Below are 26,169 nucleotides of genomic sequence, written 5' to 3' on the forward strand. Positions count from 1 at the left end.
AAGCTTGGTTGGACTCCCAGTTCTCTGCCTTGCTGTGTGTCCTTGGGCAAGTCATTTACCTTCTCTGAGCCTGGGTTTCCTAATTGTGAAAACAGGGACATCAATAAGATTAAATTAATGCAGGCAATGCACTTAACACAGGGCTTGGCCCATGGTAAGTACTCAATGGATGTTTGCTGTTATATCACTTCCCAGCTCAAAACCTTTGAGGGGCTCCCCAGAGTTTAAAGGTCTGACTCCATCTTACCTTTCCAAGTTAAACTGAATTCTTACCAGCCCAGAGTAGAGGAGAAACTTGACATTCTCACTTTCTGTGCTACACACTGTACCTGCCTTATGTTCCAAGTCATCTTCAGATGATAGGGAATGCCTAAGGGTAGCTTAGGTATGGTACATTGGTCCCAGAAATTTCACAGACATAGACACCTTTTACAGTTTCATGGCCAATTAGAGAAATAATTTATGGATACTTACAGTGTAGTTCAAGTATCTTGAGTGGTTTTGGGGTTCCCACCTGAGGATGATGGCAATCACAGCAAGAATAAAGCACATTTCCACTCTTTCACAACTGGCAAACAGGTTGGTGTTTATTAGGACAACAGAGAATCCAGTTCATGAGTTCAGTTCATGGGAGGAGTTTCCTGCTCACATGGTAAGGAAGAGTCCCCTGAGCCACGGTGGCTGAGCAGAGGGCACTCTGGCGCTTCTATCTGAAAGAAAGGGAGCTGTCAGGGAGGCCCATGCCAGGAGCTGGTTCTGGGAATACAGTGGTAACTGAATCAGCAGGTGGATTTGAGGCCAGAGGACTAGCCAAAAAGATGGAGAGTGCAAGTGCCCACTGCAGCTTGAGGGACAGAGATTTGGGGAGGCCAAACACTGAGGGAGCAAACAGCTCTGACTCCTCCGCCTGAGGGCAAGCCCACCGTTGAGAAGGAGGAAGAGTGAAACAAAGCAAATGGAGAAGGGAGAAACCCGAGGCTGGAAATCCCAGCTCAGAGTAAGGGAGTGCTGGGGTGGGAGTCATTCTTAAGGAAAAGGTGACTGCACTGGAATGAGGAAAGATAGGCACTTGAGAGGGGTGGGGAGGTTGGGGCTGCACCAGGGAACGCTACACATCCTAGCAGCTAACATGTCCCGTTTCCTTTCGTTTTAATATTTGAGGAAAGAGTGGTTCAAACAGGCTGTTTTTATCTAGAGTCATAAAAGGGGAGTGTGTGTGCTACTTGCTCAGTCGTGCCTGACTCTTTGCGACCTCATGGACTGTAGCCTGCCAGGTTCCTCTGTCCATGGGACTCTCCAAGCAAGAATACTGGAGCGGGTTGCCGTTCCCTTCTCCAGGGCAATCTACCCGACCCAGGGATCGAACCTGGATCTCGCGCACTGTGGGCAGGTTCTTCACCGTCTTAACCGGCAGGTAAAACTTCTGCGCGGCTGCAGCTGCTGCAAAGCGCTGAATGAATAAAGCGCTTCGGAACCTCCGTGTCCCACCAGAGTTCTCCTGTCACCTCCCGACCAGGGGGGCGCAGCTTTTGGGAAGCGACAGTCCGATACCCCCAGCTGCTGCGGGGGCGCCTCCATCGCGCTCCAGATGCCAAGGAAAAGCGCGGGAGGAACGAGGATAACCCTGGTTGTAGAAACGCACGCCACTTTTGCTAAAAAGCTCCACAGAGCAAAGCGGGTAGCGGCGGAAAGGCAGGAACGACTGGGACCCGAACCGAGTCCGCGAGAAGAGGAAAGGAGCGGCTCCCAGACTGCATCCGGTGCCAGCCCGCCGCGCGGGAGGCGGGGCGCGCGAGGCGGGGCGGGGCGCGGCGCTCAGTGGGGCCGGCCCTCCGGCAGGCCGAGCTGTGTCGCTGCGGCCCATTAGCAGAAACTGCCCAGATCGCTATGGCCGCAGGGAGCGCCCCTGGGTGGACCGTGGGGGTCCTTGGAGTGGTCTGCCTGTTTCTCAAATTGGGTGAGTGGAGGCCTCCTCCGGGAGCCCACGGGGACCGGGAGCGCGAGGTGTCAGTGACCCCCGGGCTCCGGGCCCGGTGGACGGGCGCGGTCCCAGGCGGCTGCAAGTTCGGGTGGCGAAGGTGGCGGGGGGCACGTGCGCGGGACCTGGTCGTGTCATCCACAAATCACCGTAGGGTGATCAGTTAAAACTTGCTCCTCAGGCTCTGAGGTCTGGGAAAAAGAAACCAGACTCCGGCTCGTTCACTTCCCCTGCGCGCTTTCCTCCCTTTGGGAATCCTTCTTAACTCCCACGACCCCCGACCCCCGCTTGTCTTCCACCGCGTGTTCTTCTGGAAGGGGTGCCTTTTCTGCGCGACCCCAGTGACTAAGTTACTACTTCCCGAGGCGCAATCGTCCAGAACTTGAGCACATCTTTTTTTTTTTTTTTTTTTTTACTGCTTCCGCAGCCTGCGAGCTTGTCCTGGGCGGGCCTCCACTGGCAGTGGATCGCGCTGTGTGCGCGCGCGCCGGCTCCTGCGCTGGGGTGGGCGCGCCGCGGCCAAAGCCAAGTGCAACCGCGCCTGTTCCGCGGCCGCGCCCTGGCTGATGGCGGTGGTTGAGAATCGCCTCGCAGCAGGAAGCAGAGGGCCTCGATTCGGAGTTTCTAAGTAGTGTGGCTAGTGCTGCTTCCCCTCCCTTCCGAACAAAGAAGGACGGAAGTGTGAGTGTCTAGGACTATGGTCATCCTTTTCACACTTCAGTTAAATCGTCACGACAGCCCCATAAGATAGGTATCTTCGTCTCCATTTTTTTACCTCCTCACCCACATTATCAACCTCTCCCCACACAGGCCCCTAGTTAAGTCACAGCCAAACCCCTGGAACATAGTAACAGCCCCCTTAACTAGCACTTGGAATCCCCCTGCTGGCCCTTTAGCACACAGACCTGATCAGCCTTTAGTCTCCTCTCTGTCTTCAGAGTGTATTGAGTGTCTGTTGGATGCATGCGTCTATGGATACAACCTGGGTGGGGGTGGGGGTTGTGGGGCTCGACATATGCTCAAATGTACCTACAATGTAAGGCACAAAAGTAAATGTTGTAAGAGAGGTAAATATAAAGTGCTGCGGGCGTGCAGAGGGAAGACAGCCACATCTTTGGTGAAATCAAATATCTTCCGTGAAGCAGAAACTTGGAAGGGAGGGAGTTTGAACCTAGCCTCTGAGGACAGGTGGTATCATGCCATGATGTGGGAAAAGATGCCAGGAGGAGGAGATCAAGAAAGAAAGAGGAGAGTGTAAACTTTGGCAGTAGGGCGCCATCAGTGTCCCTGGAGAGTTGGTGTGCCGGTGGGATCTTGAGGCCCCATGGGGTACCCCAAAAGTCCCCTTTGGGAGCTGGGATTCTCTCCTGCAGGCAAAGGAGACCTGTTTCTGGGCCTGACAGGAGCAGACCCATCCTCTTAGAATAATCTCGCAGCAATGAAGAGAAAAGATTGTAGTTGAGAGGGATTGGAGGCAGAGGGGCCAGGACAGGTACCATCACAGGTCCCAAAGGCTGTGAGGGTTTCACGGGCCACAGGTGTCAGCACGAGGAAGAAGCACATACCGAGCTTGAATGGATGAGGTAAGTCCTTCAGATGTGCAGGTCTCTCCCTGGTCTCAGAATGCACCTTTGGCCACCGCTGCCTGTTGCTATTCTCTTTTCCACTGAAAACTCAGTCTACCCATCTAGTCACACCTCTTCTAGGAAGACTCTCTAAACAGTCCCCTCATGGTGGTCTCTCCCACCTAATTCATTTATTTATTCAGAGGTCATTTGGTTCTGCAAGCATGAATATTACCTTCTCTGAATAGGCTTTGCGCTAAGGGAAACTCGATAGCTCTGCAGATAGTGAGCCCTTTGGGTACCAAGCTGGTCTCAGTGGGGAAAGCTGCCTAACAGTGATGAACAGTATTGGAGCTCAGACCCTGGCCTCACCCCTCACGGTTAAAAACTTCTCTAAGTTACCTCACTTCTCTATGACTCTGTATCTTTGCCTTTGAAGAGAGAGCACCATCCACGTGAGAGAAAGGATACTAACATCTGCTTCATAGAATGATTGTGAGCATCAGTCATTCAACATGTACTTACTGTCAGCTCTGTGTCAGCACAGGGAAGCTTACCATTATTAGAGCGGGGGAGAGACAGTGAAGAAAGAAGGCAGTGAATGTGTAGTTGCTGGGTGGTGGTGAACATTTACTAATACAGAGATTAGTAGTGCAGAACAAGGGAAATGGAAGTGGTTAATAGTTCTTACTAATTTTCTTAAATTTTGGAAAACTTAAAATCTTTAGAATAGTTGCAAAAACAGTACAGTGAACACTTGCACGCCTTTCTCCTTGAATCACCAGTTATTAACATTTTATCACATTTGGTTTACTTCTCTTTCTTTGTAGAGACAAACATGCACACCTACCCAGTTACTTTTTTGTTGTTGTTTTTTGCTAAACCATTTGAGAATTGCAGCTCTTACAACACCTTAACCCTAAATATTTCAACATAGGTCTTGTAAGAATAATATGTCTCCAGTAAGCCCTGGCACCATTTTCAGAGTCAGGAAGTATAGCATTGATAAAAGACTGTTTTCAGATGGGGTCCAGAGGCCAGTCCTGGATCATACATCAAGCTTGGTACTCATGCCTGTCTGTGCTGTGCTATACTTAGTCGCCCAGTCCTGTTTGACGCTTTGTGACCCCATGGACTGTAGCCCACCAGGCTCCTCTGTCCATGGTGATTCACCAGGCAAGAATACTGGAGTGGGTTGCCATGCCCTCCTCCAGGGGATCTTCCTGACCTAGGAGTTGAACCACGGTCTCCTGCATGGCAGGCAGATTCTCTACCAGCTGAGCTACCAGGGAAGCCCCATGCTTTTTTAATCCTCTTGAATCTAAAAATCTAAACTGTTGCCAACATCTTTCTTTTTTTAAACTTTATGACATTGCTCTTTTTGAAGGGTCTGGACAAGTTGTTTTATAAAAATGACCCTCCATGTTGGGGGTGCATGCTTAAATTCTGATGTGGACTTTCTGAGCACAGGTATACATCTCATCAGGGTGCAGATGCAGTCCATTTGCTGATTATCAAAGATGTTAATGTCGACTGTTTGGTTAAGGTGAGGTCCATCAGATTTCTCTCTTGTAGAGGCAAGTAAATATAGAAGTTAGGTGGGCTCAGTTCCTAACCACTTCAATAAAGTGAATATTGCAATAAATCAAGTCATATGAGTTTTTTTTATTTCCTAGTGCATTTAAAAATGACATTTACATTATACTGTAGTCTAAGTGTGCCATAGCACTGTGTCTGAGAAAATGTACATACCTTAATTAAAAAAATATTTTATTGCTAAAAAATGCTGACTACTATCTGACAATGCAGAGTTGCCACACAACTTCAGTTTATGTAAAAAGCACAGTTTCTACAAAGTGCAATAAAATGCAGCATAATAAAATGAGGTATGTCTGTAATATGTGATTCATTAAGTAACACTTAGAGATTGAATATCTCTAAGATTGTTCTCCAACAATCTTTCACCCAGTGTTTTAGCACCTAGTGATCATTCTTCCCCGAGTCCATTATCACTAAATTGTTGCAGATGGAAGTTTTCTCTCCGTATTTGTCTATATACTGTATTGACAATCTTCAGTAACAGAGCTTTTGCACCTCCCTTTTTATTTTATGTTTTAGTACTAGTAAGGACTCATGGGTATCATTTAAGATAGCATTCCTGTCACTATCCATTCTGATGCTTGCTGATTCTGAATTTGGTCACTGGGAACCCCTCCAAGCTTCAGTTTTGAGCACTTCCCTCCTTGCTGGCATAGAAAGATGTTCTGGACTCATATTTTACCTTTCCTGCCTCAGCCTTGGACTCATTAGATTCCCTTTTTGTTTTAGTGGGAAATGGTATTTAGAAGTTAAGATCTGGGTGCTAGATGTGCTTAGGGCTTCCCAGGTGGCTCAGTGGTAAAGAGTCTGCCTGCTAATGAGGAGACATAGGAGACACGGGTTTGATCACTGGGTTGGGAAGACCCCCTGGAGAAGGAAATGGCAACCCACTCTAGTGTTCTTGCCTGGGAAACCCCGTGGACTGGAGGAGCCTGATGAGCTACAGTCCATGGAGTCGGGAAAAGTAAGACGTGACCGAGCAATTGAGCGCACACGCTCTGGGTGTGCTCAAGGCTCCTGAAGTCACAGCTTCTAGGCCTTCTCAGTTCTCAGAGCTAGGAAATAGCTTTCACAAAGTCATGCGTTTATCTTGTAACCACAAAGTAATCCAACAATTCAGTTCTTCTGTTTCCTCCCTGTTCTGTATTAGTATCTTCCTTCACTACAGTGAGAATTCTATTCTTAGTAGCATTAGTATATTTGCCTAATCTCCATTAAACACAAACTAGCTCCATAATTCCTGTGCCAATACTACTACCAAGCACAAGTTTTACTAAATACAGTTCAAAATTTTTATTCTTCCATATATTCCACTAAATATGTACAGAACACTGTATTTTCAAGTCACTTGAATTAATTCTTAATTTTTCGTCTGTGTGGTTATGTTATCAAATGGATACATAGTTACATCAATGTGTTTCTATCTATTCAATTTTAGGGTTTCCCCCACCTTAATTTAATTTTACAATATGGAAGCTGTTAACAGGGTTCAAATCAAAACCAAACACAGCTGGCCTTCCATATTTGCAGGTTCTGCCTCTGTGGATTCAACCAACCACAGATCGGGAATATTCAGGAAAAAAATTCCATAAACTCTCAAAAAGCGAAACTTGAATTTGCTGTATTCTGACAACTATTTAAATAGCGTTTATGTTGTATTTGGATGGCATCACCGACTCAATGGACATGGGTTTGGGTGGACTCCAGGAGTTGGTGATGGACAGGGAGGCCTGGCGAACTGCGGTTCATGGAGTCGAGAAGAGTCGGACACGACTGAACGACTGAACTGAACTATGTTGTATTTAACAATTATTCAAGTAGCATTTACATCGTATTAGATATTACAAGTAATCTAGAGATGATTTAAAGTATATGAGAATATGTGCATAGGTTACTGTGCCATTTTTATGTAAGGGACTTCAGCATCCTCAGAGTTTGGTATCCGCTGGGATCCTGGAACCAATACCCTGTGGATACTGAGGGATATCCATTTAAAAAATGCTCAGAAATTCTATTCCATCCCTCTCTCTCCCTCCACAACATATCATTTGTTTGTTTTTGTCTTTCCTGTTTCTTTTTGTAGATACAAACAGATACATACGTTTGTTTCTAACTTCCTCTTTCAAACAATAGTTAACATACTCAATGTACTCTCTTATATGTTGTTTTTGTCACTTAACCACATGTCTGGAAAATCATTCCATATTGGTTCATAGAAATCATACTCATTTTTTTTTTTTAACAGCTGCATAGTGCTCTGTGGGGTGGAGGAATGATATTTCATTCAGGCGCTCTCTGGTATTTAGTAGTTTACGTAGTGTAGTCAGAGGAGGTCTCTTTTAAAGGGAAAACAGTTGAGTGTAGACTTAAAAGGAAGTGGTTGAGGAGGCCAGGTGACTGGGAGAGCAGTATTCCAGACAGAGAGGAACCTGAAATAGGTTTCAAACATTTAAGGAACTTCGAGGAGACCACCGTGCTAGAGAGTAAATAGGAAATTAAATTGTACAAGTAGTCAGGGCTGGATTCTAGAGATAAAGTTTTGTGGGCCCTTAAAGACTAACTTTTTAAATTCCCAGTGAAGTAGGAAGTCTCAGAGAGTTTTGAACAGGAGTGAAATTGTGATGACTTGAGTGTTTAACTGAATTATTCTGGATGCTGGGTAGAGAATAGTCCTTGCTGATGAAAAATGAAAAGCAGGGAGACCAGTTAGGAGGCTGTGGGAACAATGACTAGCTGGGCGTGGGTAAGAAATGATGGGGTGGGGTGAGGAATAGGAACTGTCAGGGTGTGTTTTGAAGGCTGGGCTGGCAGGGTTCAGCAGTGGAGTGCATCCGTGGGGTAGCATATGGACAGGACCTAGGTAGTGCTGGGCGAGTAGCAAGCTCAGAAATAGGAACTGTTGTTAGATTGCTCTTATTAGCAGAGCTTGCCTTATTCTGCTCTTGTTGACCTAATCTCTCCAACTTGATTTTAGGTCCTTGTACACAGGAACCAAGTCATATAATACTTAATAAAATGTCTCTTTCATTGATTTATTTTAGTTTTTTTTAACAGTACAGATTGTTAAATCTGAACATTAGATGGTAAAGTATTGGTCAAACATTTCTCCATTTTAAATTCTTATGTTCTCTCACACTGTTATGTGCGTGTGTGATAAGTCGCTTCAGGTGTGTCCGACTCTTTGCGACCCTATGGATTGTAGGCTTCTCTGTCTATGGGATTTTTCAGGTAAGAGTACTAGAGTGGGTTGCCATGCCTTTCCCCGGGGGATCTTCCTGACCCAGGGATTGAACCTGCGGTTCCTTTGGCTCCTACATTAGCAGGTGAATTCTTTTACTGCTGAGCCACGGGGAAGCTCATTGTTATGTGAGACTTATTCATACACTTTGTTTGACTTAAGGTTTGGAGAGTCTGTGTGTTTTTATTTAGGAAAGATATTTCAAGTCAAAATAATGTTGTGTATTCCTATTAAAAAAAACCCAACTAGCTCCAGTATTATAATGGGGTGGATATAATAGTTGCCATGAATTAAGCACATGCTCTGTGCCAAGTGTTGTGCTTAGAGTTTTAAGTTTTTGTTTTCATTTAATTGTTGTACTAGTTTTATAAGGTAGAGACTGTTAAAGAGGAGAAAAATAGTTGAGGTATGTTGAGTACCATGTCAAAGTTCACACAGCAGAGAAGTGATAGAACCTGCTAGCACTTACTCCATGACTCAAAGTCCATGTATTTCCAACCCAAGAATAGATTACCAACTTTTCCACCCTGTACCATGTGACTTGCGGGATCTTTCCCCAACCAGGGACTGAATCTGGTCAAGGCAGTCAAAGCCTAGAATCCTAACTGCTAGGCCACCGGGTAGTCCAGATAGGCAACTTTTTGATGATTGGTATAGCCATAGTTGATATCTTATAACATGTATATATTGCCCAATGTAATGTTGTCATGTCAACACATGTCAGAGCATGTAAAATGATATAAGACAGCTAATTACCAATCACATAGATTGTATTCAATATTGTAATCTACAATACAGAGGTGGAGGAACTTTCTTTGGGCCATGGAATTAAGAATGGTGGTTTATTTATGTATTCATTTATTAATATTTTGCCATAATTATACTGTTTTATACATCCACACTTTACTCCTAAATGCTTTGGCATAAACCCAATAACATAATATTTATAAATTAACAATATTTTGTTAATATTGAATTTTGTTAGTATTGAAATTAACAGTAATTTCATAATATCACTTAACTTCTACTCTTATTCAGATTCCTTCAATTGTCACAAGAATGTCTTTTAAAATACCAAGATCTAATCAACTTTCACATTTTTGCATTTGCTGCTTTTTAAAAAATCTTTGACAGGTATCTTAGGAATTTTGAAAATGACTTACAACTACTTTTAAAGAACTGCATCTGGGGGTTTGTTTTGTTGCCCTTTTTACTATAATTTTAAAAAATTGAATTGTTTAATTGTACACCTTATTACTGTTATTTGTTTTTTCCCTTTTTAATTGACTTACAATATTACATGAGTTTCAGGTGTAAACATAGTGGGTCAGTATTTTTATACATTACAAAATGATCACAATAAGTCTAGTTACCACCTGTCACCATAGAAAGTCATTACAATATTATTGGCTATTCCCTATGCTGTATGTTACATCTCCATAATTTATTTTTTTTTCCCATTTTTATTAGTTGGAGGCTAATTACTTTACAATTTTGTAGTGGTTTTTGCCATACATTGACATGAATCAGCCATGGATTTTCATGTATTCCCCATCTCTATTCCCCCTCCCACCTCCCTCCCCACCCCATCCCTCTGGGCCTTCCCAGTGCTCCAGCCCCAAGCACTTGTCTCATGCATCCAACCTGGGCTGGTGATCTGTTTCACCCTTGATAATATACATGTTTTGATGCTGTTCTCTCAAAACATTCCACCCTTGCCTTCTCCCACAGTCTAAAAGTCTGTTCTGTACATCTGTGTCTCTTTTTCTGTTTTGCATATAGAGTTATCGTTACCATCTTTCTAAATTCCATATATATGTGTTAGTATACTGTATTGGTCTTTGTCTTTCTGGCTTACTTCACTCTGTATAATGGGCTCCAGTTTCATCCATCTCTTAGAACTGATTCAAATGAATTCTTTTTAATGGCTGAGTAATATTCCATGGTGTATTTGTACCACAGCTTCCTTATCCATTCGTCAGCTGATGGGCATCTAGGTTGCTTCCATGTCCTGGCTATTATAAACAGTGCTGTGATGAACATTGGGGTGCATGTGTCTCTTTCAGATCTGGTTTCCTTGGTGTGTATGTCCAGAAGTGGTATTGCTGGGTCATATGGCAGTTCTATTTCCAGTTTTTTAAGAAATCTCCACACTGTTCTCCATAGCAACTGTACTAGTTTGCATTCCCACCAACGATGTAAGAGGGTTCCCTTTTCTCCACACCCTCTCCAGCATTTATTGCTTGTAGACTTTTGGATAGCAGCCATCCTGACTGGCGTGTAATGGTACCTCATTGTGATTTTGATTTGCATTTCTCTGATAATGAGTGATGTTGAGCATCTTTTCATGTGTTTGTTAGCCATCTGCATGTCTTCTTTGGAGAAATGTCTGTTTAGTTCTTTGACCCATTTTTTGATTGGGTCATTTATTTTTCTGGAATTGAGCCGCAGGAGTTGCTTGTATATTTTTGAGATTAATCCTTTGTTGCTTCATTTGCTATTATTTTCTCCCATTCTGAAGGCTGTCTTTTCACCTTGCTTAGAGTTTCCTTTGTTGTGCAAAAGCTTTTATGTTTAATTAGGTCCCATTTGTTTATTTTTGCTTTTATTTCCAATATTCTGGGAGGTGGGTCATAGAGGATCCTGCTGTGATTTATGTCGGAGAGTGTTTTGCCTATGTTCTTCTCTAAGAGTTTTATAGTTTCTGGTCTTAGATTTAGATCTTTAATCCATTTTGAGTTTATCTTTGTGTATGGTGTTAGGAAGTGTTCTAGTTTCATTCTTTTACAAGTGGTTGACCAGTTTTCCCAGCACCACTTGTTAAAGAGGTTGTCTTTTTTCCATTGTATATCCTTGCCTCCTTTGTCAAAGATAAGGTGTCCATAGGTATGTGGATTTACCTCTGGGCTTTCTATTCTGTTCCATTGATCTATATTTCTGTCTTTGTGCCAGTACCATACTGTCTTGATGACTGTGGCTTTGTAGTAGAGTCTGAAGTCAGGCAGGATTGATTCCTCCAGTTCCATTCTTCTTTCTCAAGATTGCTTTGGCTATTCGAGGTTTTTTGTATTTCCATAGAAATTGTGAAATTATTTGTTCTAGTTCTGTGAAGAATACTGTTGGTAGCTTGATAGGGATTGCATTGAATCTATAGATTGCTTTGGGTAGTATAGTCATTTTGACAATATTGATTCTTCCAATCCATGAACACGGTATATTTCTCCTTCTGTTTATATCCTCTTTGATTTCTTTCACCAGTGTTTTATAGTTTTCTATGTATAGGTCTTTTGTTTCTTTAGGTAGATATACTCCTAAGTATTTTGTTCTTTTTGTTGCAATGGTGAATGGTATTGTTTCCTTAATTTCTCTTTCTGTTTTCTCATTGTTAGTGTATAGGAATGCAAGGGATTTCTGTGTGTTAATTTTATAATCTTGCAACTTTACTATATTCATTGATTAGCTCTAGTAATTTTCTGGTAGAGTCTTTAGAGTTTTCTATGTAGAGGATCATGTCATCTGCAAACAGCGAGAGTTTCACTTCTTCTTTTCCTATCTGGATTCCTTTTAGTTCTTTTTCTGCTCTGATTGCTGTGGCCAAAACTTCCAAAACTATGTTGAATAGTAGTGGTGAGAGTGGGCACCCTTGTCTTGTTCCTGATTTTAGGGGAAATGCTTTCAATTTTTCACCATTGAGGGTAATGCTTGCTGTGGGTTTGTCATATATAGCTTTTATTATGCTGAGGTATGTTCCTTCTATTCCTGCTTTCTGGAGAGTTTTACTCATAAATGGATGTTGAATTTTGTCAAAGGCTTTTTCTGCATCTATTGATATAATCATATGACTTTTATCTTTCAATTTGTTAATGTGATGTATTACATTGATTGATTTGCAGATATTAAAGAATCCTTGCATTCCTGGGATAAAGTCCACTTGGTCATGATGTATGGTTTTTTAAATATGTTGTTGGATTCTGTTTGCTAGAATTTTGTTAAGAATTTTTGCATCTATGTTCATCAGTGATATTGGCCTGTAGTTTTCTTTTTTTGTGGCATCTTTGTCTGGTTTTGGAATTAGGGTGATGGTGGCTTCATAGAATGAGTTTGGAAGTGTACCTTCTTCTGCAATTTTCTGGAAGAGTTTGAGTAAGATAGGTGTTAGCTCTTTTCTAAATTTTTGGTAGAATTCAGCTGTGAAGCCACCTGGTCTTGGGCTTTTGTTTGCTGGAAGATTTCTGATTACAGTTTCAATTTCCTTGCTTGTGATGGGTCTGTTAAGATCTTCTATTTCTTCCTGGTTTAGTTTTGGAAAGTTATACTTTTCTAAGAATTTGTCCATTTCTTCCAAGTTGTCCATTTTATTGGCATAGAGCTGCTGGTAGTAGTCTCTTATGATCCTTTGTATTTCAGTGTTGTCTGTTGTGATCTCTCCATTTTCATTTCTAATTTTGTTAATTTGGTTCTTCTCCCTTTGTTTCTTAATGAGTCTTGCTAAGGTTTGTCAATTTTGTTTATCTTTCAAAAAACCAGCTTTTACCTTTGTTGATTTTTACTATGGTCTCTTTAGTTTCTTTTGCATTTATTTCTGCCCTAATTTTTAAGATTTCTTTCCTTCTACTAATCCTGGGGTTCTTCATTTCTTCCTTCTCTAATTGCTTTAGGTGTAGAGTTAGGTTATTTATTTGACTTTTTTCTTGTTTCTTGAGGTAAGCCTGTAATGCTATGAACCTTCCCCTTAGCACTGCTTTTACAATGTCCCATAGGTTTTCGGTTGTTGTGTTTTCATTTTCATTCATTTCTATGCATATTTTGATTTCTTTTTTGATTTCTTCTATGATTTGTTGGTTATTCAGAAGTGTGTTACTTAGCCTCCATATGTTTGAATTTTTAATATTTTTTTTCCAGTAACTGATATCTAATCTTACTGCATTGTGGTCAGAAAAGATGACTGGAATGATTTCAATTTTTTTGAATTTCCCAAGGCTAGATTTATGGCACAGGATGTGATTTATTCTGGAGAAGGTTCCATGTGCACTTGAGAAAAAGGTGAAATTGATTGTTTTGGGGTGAAATGTCCTATAGATATCAATTAGGTCTAGCTGGTCCATTGTGTCATTTAAAGTTTGTGTTTCCTTGTTAATTTTCTGTTTAGTTGATCTATCCATAGTTGTGAGTGGGGTATTAAAGTCTCCCACTATTATCGTGTTACTGTTAATTTCCCCTTTCATACTCATTAGCATTTTCCTTACATATTGCGGTGCTCCTATGTTGGGTGCATATATATTTATAATTGTTATATCTTCTTCTTGGATTGATCCTTTGATCATTATTAGTGTCCTTCTTTGTCTCTTTTCACAGACTTTATTTTAAAGTCTATTTTATCTGATACGAGTATTGTGACTCCTGCTTTCTTTTGGTCTCTGTTTGCATGAAATATTTTTTCCAGCCCTTCACTTTCAGTCTTTATGTGTCCCTTGTTTTGAGGTGGGTCTCTTGTAGACAGCATATATAGGGGTCTTGTTTCTGTATCCATTCAGCTAGTCTTTGTCTTTTGGTTGGGGCATTCAACCCATTTACATTTAAGGTAATTATTGATAGGTATGGTCCCGTTGCCATTTACTTTGTTGTTTTGGGTTCACGTTTATACAACCTTTCTGTGTTTCCTGTCTAGAGAAGATCCTTTAGCATTTGTTTAAGAGCTGGTTTGGTGGTGCTGAATTCTCTCAGCTTTTGCTTGTCTGTAAAGCTTTTGAATTCTCCTTCATATCTGAATGAGATCCTTGCTGGGTACAGTAATCTAGGATGTAGGTTATTCTCTTTCATTACTTTAAGTATGTCCTGCTATTCCCTTCTGGCCTGAAGGATTTCTATTGATAGATGAGCTCTTATCCTTATAGGAATCCCTTTGTGTGTTATTTGTTGTTTCTCCCTTGCTGCTTTTAATATTTGTTCTTTGTGTTTGATCTTTGTTAATTTGATTAATATGTGTCTTGGGGTGTTTCGCCTTGGGTTTATCCTGTTTGGGACTCTCTGGGTTTCTTGGACCTGTATAACTATTTCCTTCCCCATTTTAGGGAAGTTTTCAGCTATTATCTCCTCGAGTATTTTCTCATGGCCTTTCTTTTTGTCTTCTTCTTCTGGGACTCCCATGATTCAAATGTTGGGGCATTTCACATTGTCCCAGAGGTCCCTGAGGTTTTCCTCATTTCTTTTGCTTCTTTTTTCTTTTTTCCTCTCTGCTTCATTTATTTCCACCATTTTATCTTCTACCTCACTTATCCTATCTTCTGTCTCCATTATTCTACTGTTGGTCCCCTCCAGAGTGTTTTTTTATCTCATTTATTGCATTATTCATTTTTAATTGACTCTTTTTTTATTTCTTCTAGGTCCTTATTAAACATTTCTTGCATCTTCTCAATCTTTGTCTCCAGGCTATTTATCTGTAACTGCATTTTGGTTTCAAGATTTTGGATTATTTTTATTATCATTATTCTAAATTCTTTTTCAGGTAGATTCCCTATCTCCTCCTCTTTTGTTTGACTTGGTGGGCATTTTTCATGTTCCTTTACCTGCTGGGTATTTCTCTGCCTTTTCATCTTGTTTAGATTGCTGTGTCTGGGTGGCCTTTCTGTATTCTGGTGGTCTGTGTTTCCATTTTATTGTGGAGGTTTCTCCCAGTAGGTGGGGTTGGACGATTTTCTTGTCAAGGCTTCCTGGTTAGGGAAGCTTGCGTCGGTGTTCTGGTGTATGGAACTGGATTTCTTCTCTCTGGAGTGCAATGGAGTGTCCAGTAGTGAGTTTTGAGATGGGTCTATGTGTTAGGCATGACTTTGGGCAGCCTGTATGTTGACACTCAGGGCTATGTTCCTGCGTTGTTGGAGAATTTGTGTGCTATGTCTTGCTCTGGAACTTATTGGCTCTTGGGTGGTGGTTGGTTTCAGTGTAGGTATGGAGCCTTTTGGATGATCTCTTATTACTTAATGTTCCCTGCAGTCAGGAGTTTTCTGGTGTTCTCAGGTTTGGGGCTTAAGTCTCCTGCCTCTGGATTTCAGTCTTATTCTTCCAGTAGTCTCAAGACTTCTCCAACTATACAGCACTGATAATAAAACTTCTAGGTTAATGGTGAAAAGATTCTCCACAATGAGGGACACCCAGAGAGGTTCACAGAGTTACATGAAGAAGAGGCGAGGGAGGAGGGAGATATAGGTGAGCAGGAGGAGAAAAATGGGGGACTCAAGATGAGAGAGACAGATCTACGCAGTTCTCTGTTCCCAAAGTGTTCTCCGTAGCCCAGACACCCACAGAGATTCACAGGATTGGATTGGGAAGAGAAGGGGGAGGGAGGAAATAGAGGTGATCTGAGGGAGAAAACGGAGAGTCAAAAGTGGGAGAGAGTAATCAACACACTCCTGAGTAAAAATGGGTACTGAATATTGGATTCTTAAATGTCCAAAATTGATATCAAATACTGAAAAACAAAGATTAAAAATCTAGAGTAGAGGTTAGACTCTTAGAAATACAATATTAAAAACAAAAACACAAAAAATTTAAGAAATATATATGAAGTTCAGTTTAAAAATAAGGCCTCTTTTTTTTTTTTGCAAGGTTATAGTGAAATGAAAATGAAAATTAAGGGGTAGTAGAGGACTTTAAAAGAAAATAAGAGAAAAAGAAAAAAAATTTTTTTAATTAAAAAATAGTAAAAATATATGAAAATTAAAGTTAAGGAGTAATAGAGGAGTAATAGGGAATTTTAAAAGAAAATAAAAGAGAAAAAATTTAAAAAAAATTTTTTTAAATTAAAAAACAAACAAAAAAAAGTAAAAATATATCTAGGAATTTCTCTGGAGCTGCTGCAGTCAGTGTGGGTGGGTTCGGTTCAGTTTCAGATCGCTCCTCGTTCCAGCTTACACTTCTCGATATCTATAGGCCCCTTCCAGTGTAGCCGGTGTTAACCACAGGGATTTTAATCTGTTGCACCGGTCCCTTCTGAAGCGGTCCCCTTTGTTTATTTGGCTTCTGTTTGCAGGTCTCTTCAGTGTCTAATTTCCCGCCCTGACAGGGGGCGGAGGTGGTCCCTTGTTCAGGTAGCTGGTTCAGTCCTGCTGCGGGGAGGGAGGGCGCTGCAGACAAGTGTCACTGGCCTGTGTGGGGCGCACTCGCAGTGTTCCGGCCACACTGGGTTTGCCCCCGCTCACGGTGTGTGCTTTCCCCGTCTACACTGCTCAGGCTCCAGGCTGCTCTATATGGAGCGGGCCCTGCGTGGCGTGCGGTTCCAGTTTTCGGGTTCTCCACAAAAGCGCAGACTCGGTTGGGCCTGCGTTTTGTGCCTTCCCCGCCGGAGCAGCTCGGGGCAGCCAGGCGCTTGACGGGCGCACTCTCCCTGGTGCGGTCCCAGCCTCAGTTTCCGTGCCCGCCGGTGCTGTGCGCCTTGTGTGTCTGTTCTGGGGAGCTGTCTCTAGCCGCGACCGTCCCAGCAGATGTCAACCATCCAGAATCTCAGGAAGTCTTTGGTTAGAAACTGGGAGCTGGTTTGCAGTTTGGTAGTGGGTGCAGTCTCTGGGACTGAGTTTGCCCCTTTTCCCTCCCCACTGCCTCCTGCCTCCGGCGGGGATGGGCTGATCCGCAGCCGGTTAGCTCTTCTCTGGAATTGCTCGGTCCCTTTGTTCTGCGAACGGTCGGCAGTGTGATCGGGCAGGTTAATTTTCTCTCTCTCTCTTGCTATCCCCCAGTTTAAGCTGCTATCTCACGTTAGCTCCCTCCAATTGCCCTCAGGGCATTCCGGCCCGGTCCTTACCCTAAGCAATGCCACCCGCTCCTCTCCCTTCCGCCCCGCTTGCTGGTGGCAGATGCGGGCGCCTGGGGTACTTTTCTGCTGGGAGTTGCTTTTAGGCATGTAATCTGTGGGTTTTATTTATTTTTCCTCCCAGTTAGGTTGCCCTCTGAGATTCCAAAACATCCCCCGACCCGCCAGTGTGAGGGTTTCCTGGTGTTTGGAAACTTCCTCTATTATAGACTCCCTTCCCTGGACGGGTTTCCGTCCCTAGCTCTTTTGTCTCTCTTTTTATCTTTTATATTTTGCCCTACCTCCTTTCAAGATGATGGGCTGCTTTTCTGGGCACCTGATGTCTTCTGCTAGCGGTCAGAAGTTGTTTTGTGAAGTTTGCTCAGCGTTCAAATGTTCTTTTGATGAATTTGTAGGGGAGAAAGTGGTCTCCCCGTCCTATTCCTCTGCCATCTTGGCTCCTCCCAACTTATTTATTTTATAACTGGTAGTTTGTACTTCTCAACCTCCCTCACCTATCTCACTCACCCCTCTACCCACCTTCCCTCTGGTAACTACCCTACCTTTCTGTGAGTCAGTTTCTCTTTTGAATGTTTGTTTTTAGATTTCACATATAAGTAAAATCATATGATATTGGCTTTTCCCTGTCTCACTAATTTTACTTAGCACTATACCTTCTATATCTATCCATGTTCTATATCTATCCATGAATCTAAGCCAAGATTTCATTTTTATGGGTGAGTAATATTCCATTGTTTATAAATACCACATCTTCTTTATTCATTCATCTATCAATAGACACATAGGTTGCTTCCGTATCTTGGCTATTGTAAATAATGTCTCAATGAATATTGGTGTGCATGTTTTTTCTAATAAGTGCTTTTTCCTTCTTTGGGTAAATTTACAGAAGTGAAATTGTTGGGTCATATGGCAGTTTCTATTAATTTTTTGAAGAACTGCCATACTGTTTTCCAAAGTGGCTGCACCAATTTCCCTTCCCACCAACAGTGCATGAGTTTTCTTTTCACTGAATTCCTGCGAACTCTTGTTATTTGTTGCCCTTTTGCTGATAGCCATTCTGACAGGTGTGAGGTGGCGTCTCATTGTGGTTTTGGTTTGTGTTTCCCTGATTGTTAATGATGCTGAGCATCTTCTCATATACCTGTTGGCCATCTCTGTCTTCTTTGGACAGTGTGTATTCGGGTCCCCTGCCTATTCTCTAATCAAGTTTTTGTGTTAATTCCTTCTAGTGTAGTTTTTGAACTTCAGTTATTGTATTCTTCAGCTCTGTTTGAATCTTTATATTTTCTAACTCTTTGGTGAACTTCTCACACTGTTTATTCTTCTATTGAGTTCATTGAATTACCCTAAAGTCTTTATCAGATAAATGGATTGTTTATCTCCACTCATTTCTTCTTTTGGGGTTTGTCATTTTCCTTTGTTTTATATTTCTGTCTCCTCATCCTGCCTAATTCTCTGGACTTTTTCTATGTAGTGAGTAGGCCGGTTATGGTTTCTGGTCTTGGAGAGGTGGCCTTGTGTAGGAGATGTCCTGTTTTCTTTTCAATCTCTTTCCCTTGTGCTTTGTTGGTGTTCTTCTCAATGCTTCTTGTGCCTGTGCTGGTGAGCTCTTAGCCCATCAGCACTCTCTCCTTCCCCTTTGGTAACTAGACCTATATGTTCTAGCGGTGCCCCCATATGGGCTGCATGCACCCTTCTGTTGTGGCACAAATACTTCGGGCAGCTGACTCCATTGACTCCCCTGACTCCACTGGCTGCCAGGCCCTACCTGGTGTGGAAGCTGCTGGCCTGCGTGGGGTGAGGCTGGGTCCCAGCATGACTTGCGCTAATGTTTTTAAATTAATACAAGCTTTGACGGTAGGCATTGCTTTCTCTGTTTAAAAGCAGAATGTTTGCCTGCATGTATCAGCCCTTGTTTGCACAAGTTTTCTGTCTTTTGATTTCTTCTCATGTTGTTTTCTCTCGAGTACAGAAGGCTTTTTGAAGTTTTTACTGAAGGGCACCGCAGCAGCACCTTAGATTCTGCAGTTACAGATAAAAGCTTCCATCTCAGGATTGAAGGTGAAACCAGGATACAGCCTTTTCCATTTGCTCAGACAAGTTTGAATATGAAGTGTGACTAAAATAATGATCCCATCCCCAGAATAGTGCTGGAAGACACTGAAGCAGTTCCTCTTTGGAGATAGCCTTCGGTACCCGCCCATCAGCCTCAAAGGAGAATGTCCTATAGCTACTTTATGGGCATGGGATTCTGTCCTTTGGCCTCTTTGTTTTCAATCTCTTTCCCTTGCATTTGTTGGCCTTCTCCTTCTCCATACTGCTTGTGCCTGTGCTGATGAGCTCTTAGCCCAAGGACTGTGGGGCTCAAAATGAAACAGTGAAAGTGAGGGCACCTCTTGCCCAGAAACACTGTAAGAAATTCATGTCTGCTCTCTGCCTGCAGTTGGAAACTGTCAGTTCAAAGGTCTATCCTTTGTGACCTTGTTCTATTTTATCAAGCAAGTATCCATCTCAGGAAACCAAATTATTTTGATAGGCTTGTTCTGAGGAAATGAACCCATTTTGGTTCCTAGTGACCTTTACTTTTTTAAAAAAAGTATTTATTTGGCTGTGTCAGGCCTTAGTTGTGGCATGCAAGATCTTTGTCCTTTGTTGTGGCCTGTGGGATCTTTAGTTGAGGCATGTAAACTCTTATTTAATTGTGGCACGTGGGATCTAGTTCCCTGACCAGGGATAGAACCCAGGCCCCCTGCATTGGGCACACAGAGTCTTAGCCACTGGTCCACCAGGGAATGCCCCCTAGTGACCTTCATTTTCCCTAATGTTCCCTGAATGTCCATCAAGATCAGTGTCTGAATTTCCGTCAGGCTTTCTGGTCTCTAGTTTCTAAATGTTTTTCCCATGTAACAGTTAAAAAGTAGGAAAAAAAAAAAGTTTAATGTGCATATTCAGATTATAATAAGAAATTCATATTAATAAGAAACTAATAAGGCTGTCATCATAAATTAGTTGTAATAGAGTTTCTCAACTATGAACTGAGTACTTGGAAAAAATAATAGGGATTATAAAGAAATTTTTAATGAAATAATCAATGGTGTATTGAAATACCTTTAATCAGACTTTGGTGAATAGATTTAAAAAGACTTTCAGAATCTTAAATAGCTCTAGTAAGAACCTTATTCTCCAAAGCATGCTGTAGGTACTATCCAAGACAAGAACAGTCAAATGCAAATGTGATTTTTGAGCATGATATGATGTGGGTATCTTGAAAGAGCAGGCCAGAGTAATGCTGTTAAGTAGAAATATAATATGAAGCAGGTAAGATTAATCTTAATATATTTTATTTATCCTTACACATCCACAATATTTTCATTTCAGCATGTAGTTGATATAAAAAATATTAATGAGAGATTTTACATTTCCCTTTTCGTACTTAATCTTCAAAGTCTGGTATGTGTCTTATACTCACAATACAGCTCAATTTGGACTAACCACATGTCATGGGCTCATGAGCCACATGTTGCTAGTGGCTGCTGAATTGGACTGCACAGATTGACAGGGAAACATCCTGGGGAGAGAAGCATTCTCAAGGGCAAGAAAAAGGAATAAAAAGAAGAGCATTTTAGCATGACAGGAGACAGGAAAGCTCAAAAGGAAGTTGGTTTAAAGAACAAACATCTTAATTCTGGATGAACTCATCTAGGAGAAGAGAAATAGCTTGAGAGCTGAGAGCACATGTGAGGCGAGTTCTGTGGAGTTTCTGCTACTGGGGAGCCTGTGGGGTTATTGTCTGTTGGCAGGCAGGGGGCTGTAGTTTAAGTCTGAAATGGTGGTATAGCTAAGACCAGGAGATTTCTGCCTTTGGAAATCATGGAAACAGAGAAATCACCAACTGGGACTGCATGTAGGTGGAATTGACAAGGAAAGATCTAGGCATCTCACACTGTAGCTAACAGTACAGGCTCGGGAGCTGGCTGCCTGGATCTGGACACTAGCTCTGTCATGGACCAGCTGGGTGACTGTGGTCAACTTTTGGCTTCTGAGCCTCTCTGAGCTCCAGTTACCTTTGAATGCTCTTCCCCATATGCTCAAGCTCATTCCTGTACTTTTTCTGGGCCCTGCTCACATGCCAGCTATAACTACCTCACATATAACAGTAACTTCCCTTCTCATTATTAATCATCCTCCCCCATATGCTGCTTCATTTTTCTCAATAGCACTTAATACCACCTAATATACTTTTTCATTTAATGTTTTCCTCCCCTTCCCCGACTCCCAACCCCCACCAATAATATAAACTCCAGGAATAGTACTAAAGGAAATCAATCCCGAATATTCATTGGAAGGACTGATGTTGAAACTGAAGCTCCAATACTTTGACCACCTGATGTGAAGAGCCAACTCATTGGAAAAGACCCTGATGCTGGGAAAGGTTGAGGGCAAGAGGAGAAGGGGGTGACAGAGAAGGAGATGGTTGGATGGCATCATTGATTGAATGGACGTAAGTTTGAGCAAACTCCAGGAGATAGTGAGGGACAGGGAAGCCTGGCATGTGCAGTCCATGGGGTCCCAAAGAGCTGGACACAACTTAGCGACTGAACAACAACAGCGTTGTATCCAGTGAGCATATTTCCTATGCCAGAACTGGGGCATGGGGCTGATGAATAGAATTCTTGTGGACTTCACAGAACAGATTATTCGATATCACAGTGACCACGACATTTGAGGAGGGTGGCCACTCTCTGTACTGTGAGCATGTGTGCCCATGTCTCCAGAGACTTAGTTTCCCAGCTGCCACTGTTCCACTACCCCAAGTGGGTGTCAACTGAAAGTGTGCTGTGGTGCTGAAATGAGAGGAACAAGGTCACAGTCATAAGCTCTTATCTGCCGGAGAAGTCCAGCTGCTCACTTGGGTACAAAAATGCCCAGGCCTCTCCTATCTCCTGGCTTGAATGACTCTTTAACTGAATTGTCGTTATGATGTCATACACACAGGGGGAAATACCAAGATTTATATGTTTGGGTACTGAAACTTTAAGGGGATTTTTTTTTTTCTACTCATCAAATGAATTTTTGTTTTAACTGCTAAAATCTGCAGCCATGTGGAACTTGAAAAAAAATTTAGGAAGAAAAGGAAGTATTTTAAAATCATATTGTTCGTTTCTAAGAAAAAACTCCAGAAAAAACCTTTCTTCAAAATCCAGAAGGCTCGTTAGCTTGTGTTTAAATAATGGAAGTGAAAAAACTGCATGTCCTCAAACCTCAGACTAGGTGTTAGCATTGATTAAGGGCTGGTGTCTGGAGTGGGTATGCTTATCTGGTGCAGTGCCCTGAAGCCCACAACACGTGGTAGGTGAAACCTAGCTAAACTTGAAGGGGATGGGGAGTGGGGAGCTGACAGACCCTCTGGTCTTGCTTTGGTGCTGGAGGCAGACAGTGAGGAGGAAAGAGATCTCTTCTGACTGCGTATGAGGGGTCCCAGGTCATTTATTCTGCAGCTTCAGTTAACCATCTCCACCTCTCCTTGCCGAGTCTTGGTTCTTCAGCCAGTTTCCACAATGATATCAGTTCAGTTGCTCAGTTGTGTCCGACTCTTTGTGACCCCATGGACTGCAACACACCAGGCTTCCCTGTCCATCACAAACTCCCGGAGCTTGCTCAAATTCATGTTCATTGAGTCAGTGATGTGATCCAACCATCTCATCTTAAGTTGTTCCCCTCTCCCCCCACCTTCAATCCTTCCCACTATCAGGGTCTTGATATCCACAATGATATGGGGTCTTGCAAAAAGCTCAGGATTTGGGGTGACTATTAAATTTTGTGATTCTGTCAGGAAGCCCTACGTTTTGTATTACATTAAAGTTATATTTAAATCAGTTTAGTTAATTCACTCAAAAAATATTTATTTATTGAATGTCCTTTATGTGCCAGGCAATGGGGATGCAGCAGAGATAGAGAATGACCCTGTCTTTGGGACTGACTTGACTAAGGGCTAGCCCTCCACTGAGATTGGAATTAGTTGCCAACTAATTCCATTAAATTTGACGTTCCATAAAATTTGATTTTTATGTTCACATAAAATTTGAACATCACCATTTCTTGGAACCTGAGGAGATCTGGCAGTTTCCACGTGCCACATGGGGAAGAGCTGAGGAGCCCCTCTCTAGATGAGCCAGACGTGCTGGGACTGTAGTCTCCACCTCTCCTTTTTGTATCACACCTGGCTCATCCATGGCTTCTCTGCTGAACTGCTGGCCTCTATTTCAGGGTGTCATTTGCCAGTTCTCAAAGGCTTCTCAGGGGCTCCTATGAGTTTGTGTCCTATGACTTCTTTGTTTGCTCCTTGTTTTCTCCCTGCACACCCCCTCTAGCTTTTCTTCCTTCCTGCATTTGCCTCTCTCTCTCTCTCTCTCTCTCTCTCTCGTCCTGGAGAAGGCAGTGGCACCCCACTCCAGTACTCTTGCCTGGAAAATCCTATAGACGGAGGAGCCTGGTAGGCTGCAGTCCATGGGGTCGCGAAGAGTCAGACACGACTGAGCGACTTCACTTTCATGCATTGGAGAAGGAAATGGCACCCCATTCCAGTGTTCTTGCCTGGAGAATCCCAGGGACGGGGGAGCCTGGTGGGCTGCCGTCTATGGTGTCGCACAGAGTCGGACACGACTGAAGCGACTTAGCAGCAGCAACAGCTCTTGTTCCCTTTCCCTCCTTACTTTTTCACATGTCACATATTCCTTGCCATCAGATGTGAGAAGTGCACACTCTTAGACCTTCCTTTCAACTTAGTTTCCCTTGGTCTTTAATTATGAAGACCTGTCTTATTTCCCACTGAATATCTAAAATTATTTATTTTTTTAAAAAGCAACAGCATTGTGAAACTTGGGTTTGAATTTGGGTTCCCATGTAACATTTTGAAGATCTGGACTCATTGATATCTTGCTCAAGCAAACCTTCTCAATTTCCTCATGTATATGAGGATGGGTGTGGAACAGGGCATGGTTCTCTGAGATTCTGTCCAGCCCTGACATTCAGTGATTTGGGGACCCCTGAGTTTGTGCCTTACCTCTAGGCTTTAGAGATGTCCTTGACGCCCAACTAGAATGGTTTGACTTTCTCATTCCCAACAACTGCTGTTCAAATACATTCTAGAAATTGCATCCTGAGATACCCTATATCATGTCACTGTCTTTAATAACCTTATATCATATAGCAAGCCAAATCTGAAGGGGTTCCCTAGATGGCTCAGGGATAAAGAATCTGCCTCCCAAAGCAGGAGACTCAAGAGATGCAGGTTTAAACCCTGGGTTGGGAAGATACCCTGGAAAACAAAATGGTAACCCACTCCAGCATTCTTGCCTGGGAAATCCCATGGACAGAGGAGCCTGGCAACCTATAGTTCATGGGATCGCAAAGAGTTGGACATGACTCAGTAACTGAGCACCCACATACAAACCAAGTAAGAAGCAGTGGTGAAGAGTCAGACTGAGTTCAAATCCAGTGTCACTACCTAATTAGTCAGTTAATCTTTTCATGCCTGTCTGCAAAACAAGGTCAAAACAATATCCAGCTTTGCTTTATCCAGCCTGGCATTTCACATGATGGACTCTGCATAGAGGTTATTAGCAGGGTAACAATATACAGCCCTGACGTCCTCCTTTCCCAATTTGAAACCAGTCCATTGTTCCATGTCCTATTCTAGCTGTTGCTTCTTGACCTACATTCAGGTTTCTCAGGAGGCAGGTAAAGTGGTCTGGTATTCTCATCTCTTTAAGAATTTTCCACAGTTTGTTGTGATCCATGCAGTCAAAGGCTTTTAAAAACAATACCTGCTTAATATTGTTTTTAAGAGGATTCTCTGAATACATATTTGTAGAGCTCTTCCAACTGCCCAGCAGATTGTAAGTGCTATAGAAGTGTTTGTTTAAATAAACTAAGAATAACAGTCAACCTGAATCTCAGGACTCAAATAAAAATGAGCAGAGGATTTTGTGGCTGGGAGTTGAGGGGGGGAAGGGGCCTATTTCATTAACCCAATAGTTAATAGTGACCATATTTTCTAAATAAAAAAATCAGGTCACTTTGTCTGAAAACATTTGAGTTCCATGTTGGACTTCTAGCCCTATGAGAACTACCAAAACTGGGTGTAATGATGATACTTTGTAAGACTACAAGAGTCTGTGCAATTGGAAATTACCACTCTACATATTGGTACTGCTGCTGCTGCTAAGTCGCTTCAGTCATGTCCGACTCTGTGCGACCCCATAGACGGCAGCCCACCAGGCTCCCCCGTCCCTGGGATTCTCCAGGCAAGAACACTGGAGTGGGTTGCCATTTCCTTCTCCAATGCATAAAAATGAAAAGTGAAAGTGAAGTCGCTCAATCGTGTCCGACTCTTAGCAACCCCTTGAACTGCACCCTACCAGGCTCTTCCGTCCATAGGACTTTTCAGGCAAGAGCACTGGAGTGGGGTGCCAGTGCCTTCTCTGACATATTGGTACTAGGTACCTTCATATCTTACAAAGAATAGATCATTCAATATTCTTGAAAACAAATAAATCTCCAATAGTTAAAAAAAAATTCTCTCTAGTATCGAGTATCTGTTTAAGCAATCACTGATACATTCTTCCCCTCCCTCTATCTCTCTCTACTTTGCAACAGCGAAAAGGCAGTCTATGCCCAGTTCTCACACAGTCTGACAGTGAATCATTGAAAGAACAAGAAAGAAGACCCCATTGAAAGCCAACTTCGTTTCAGCCGTTGTGTAGACTCTCAGTCTTATTTATTTTATTATGATTATTTTTTCTCTCAGCCTTATTCAGACCTCAGAGCAGTCTTTTCTGGGAGCCATTATGATTTTCACTTTAGGCTGAGGAAACAGCATGGCAGGAACGTTTAAGTATTTATCCTGAGTCCATCTGGCTTGAAAGTTGGGGCCCTTTTCATTCTGCCCTCTGACATAGTAAGGTAAGCATCCCAGTGGTCCCAT

The 26,169-nt window shown here is 42.5% G+C and overlaps 1 protein-coding gene across 1 annotated transcript in view; it reads left to right on the forward strand.

The window, feature by feature from the left end:
* Positions 1 to 126: 126 nt before the first annotated feature.
* CD58 (CD58 molecule) overlaps positions 127 to 26,169 on the forward strand; it is a 51,180-nt gene continuing 25,137 nt past the window's right edge. Inside the window, exons 1-2 of the mRNA XM_065902307.1 lie at positions 127 to 154; positions 1,661 to 1,957. Coding sequence (XP_065758379.1) covers positions 127 to 154; positions 1,661 to 1,957 — 325 coding nt within the window. The remainder of the gene's footprint in view (positions 155 to 1,660; positions 1,958 to 26,169) is intronic.

This window comes from Muntiacus reevesi, chromosome 1, assembly GCF_963930625.1.
Source record: "Muntiacus reevesi chromosome 1, mMunRee1.1, whole genome shotgun sequence".
In the NCBI taxonomy this organism is placed as follows: domain Eukaryota; kingdom Metazoa; phylum Chordata; class Mammalia; order Artiodactyla; family Cervidae; genus Muntiacus; species Muntiacus reevesi.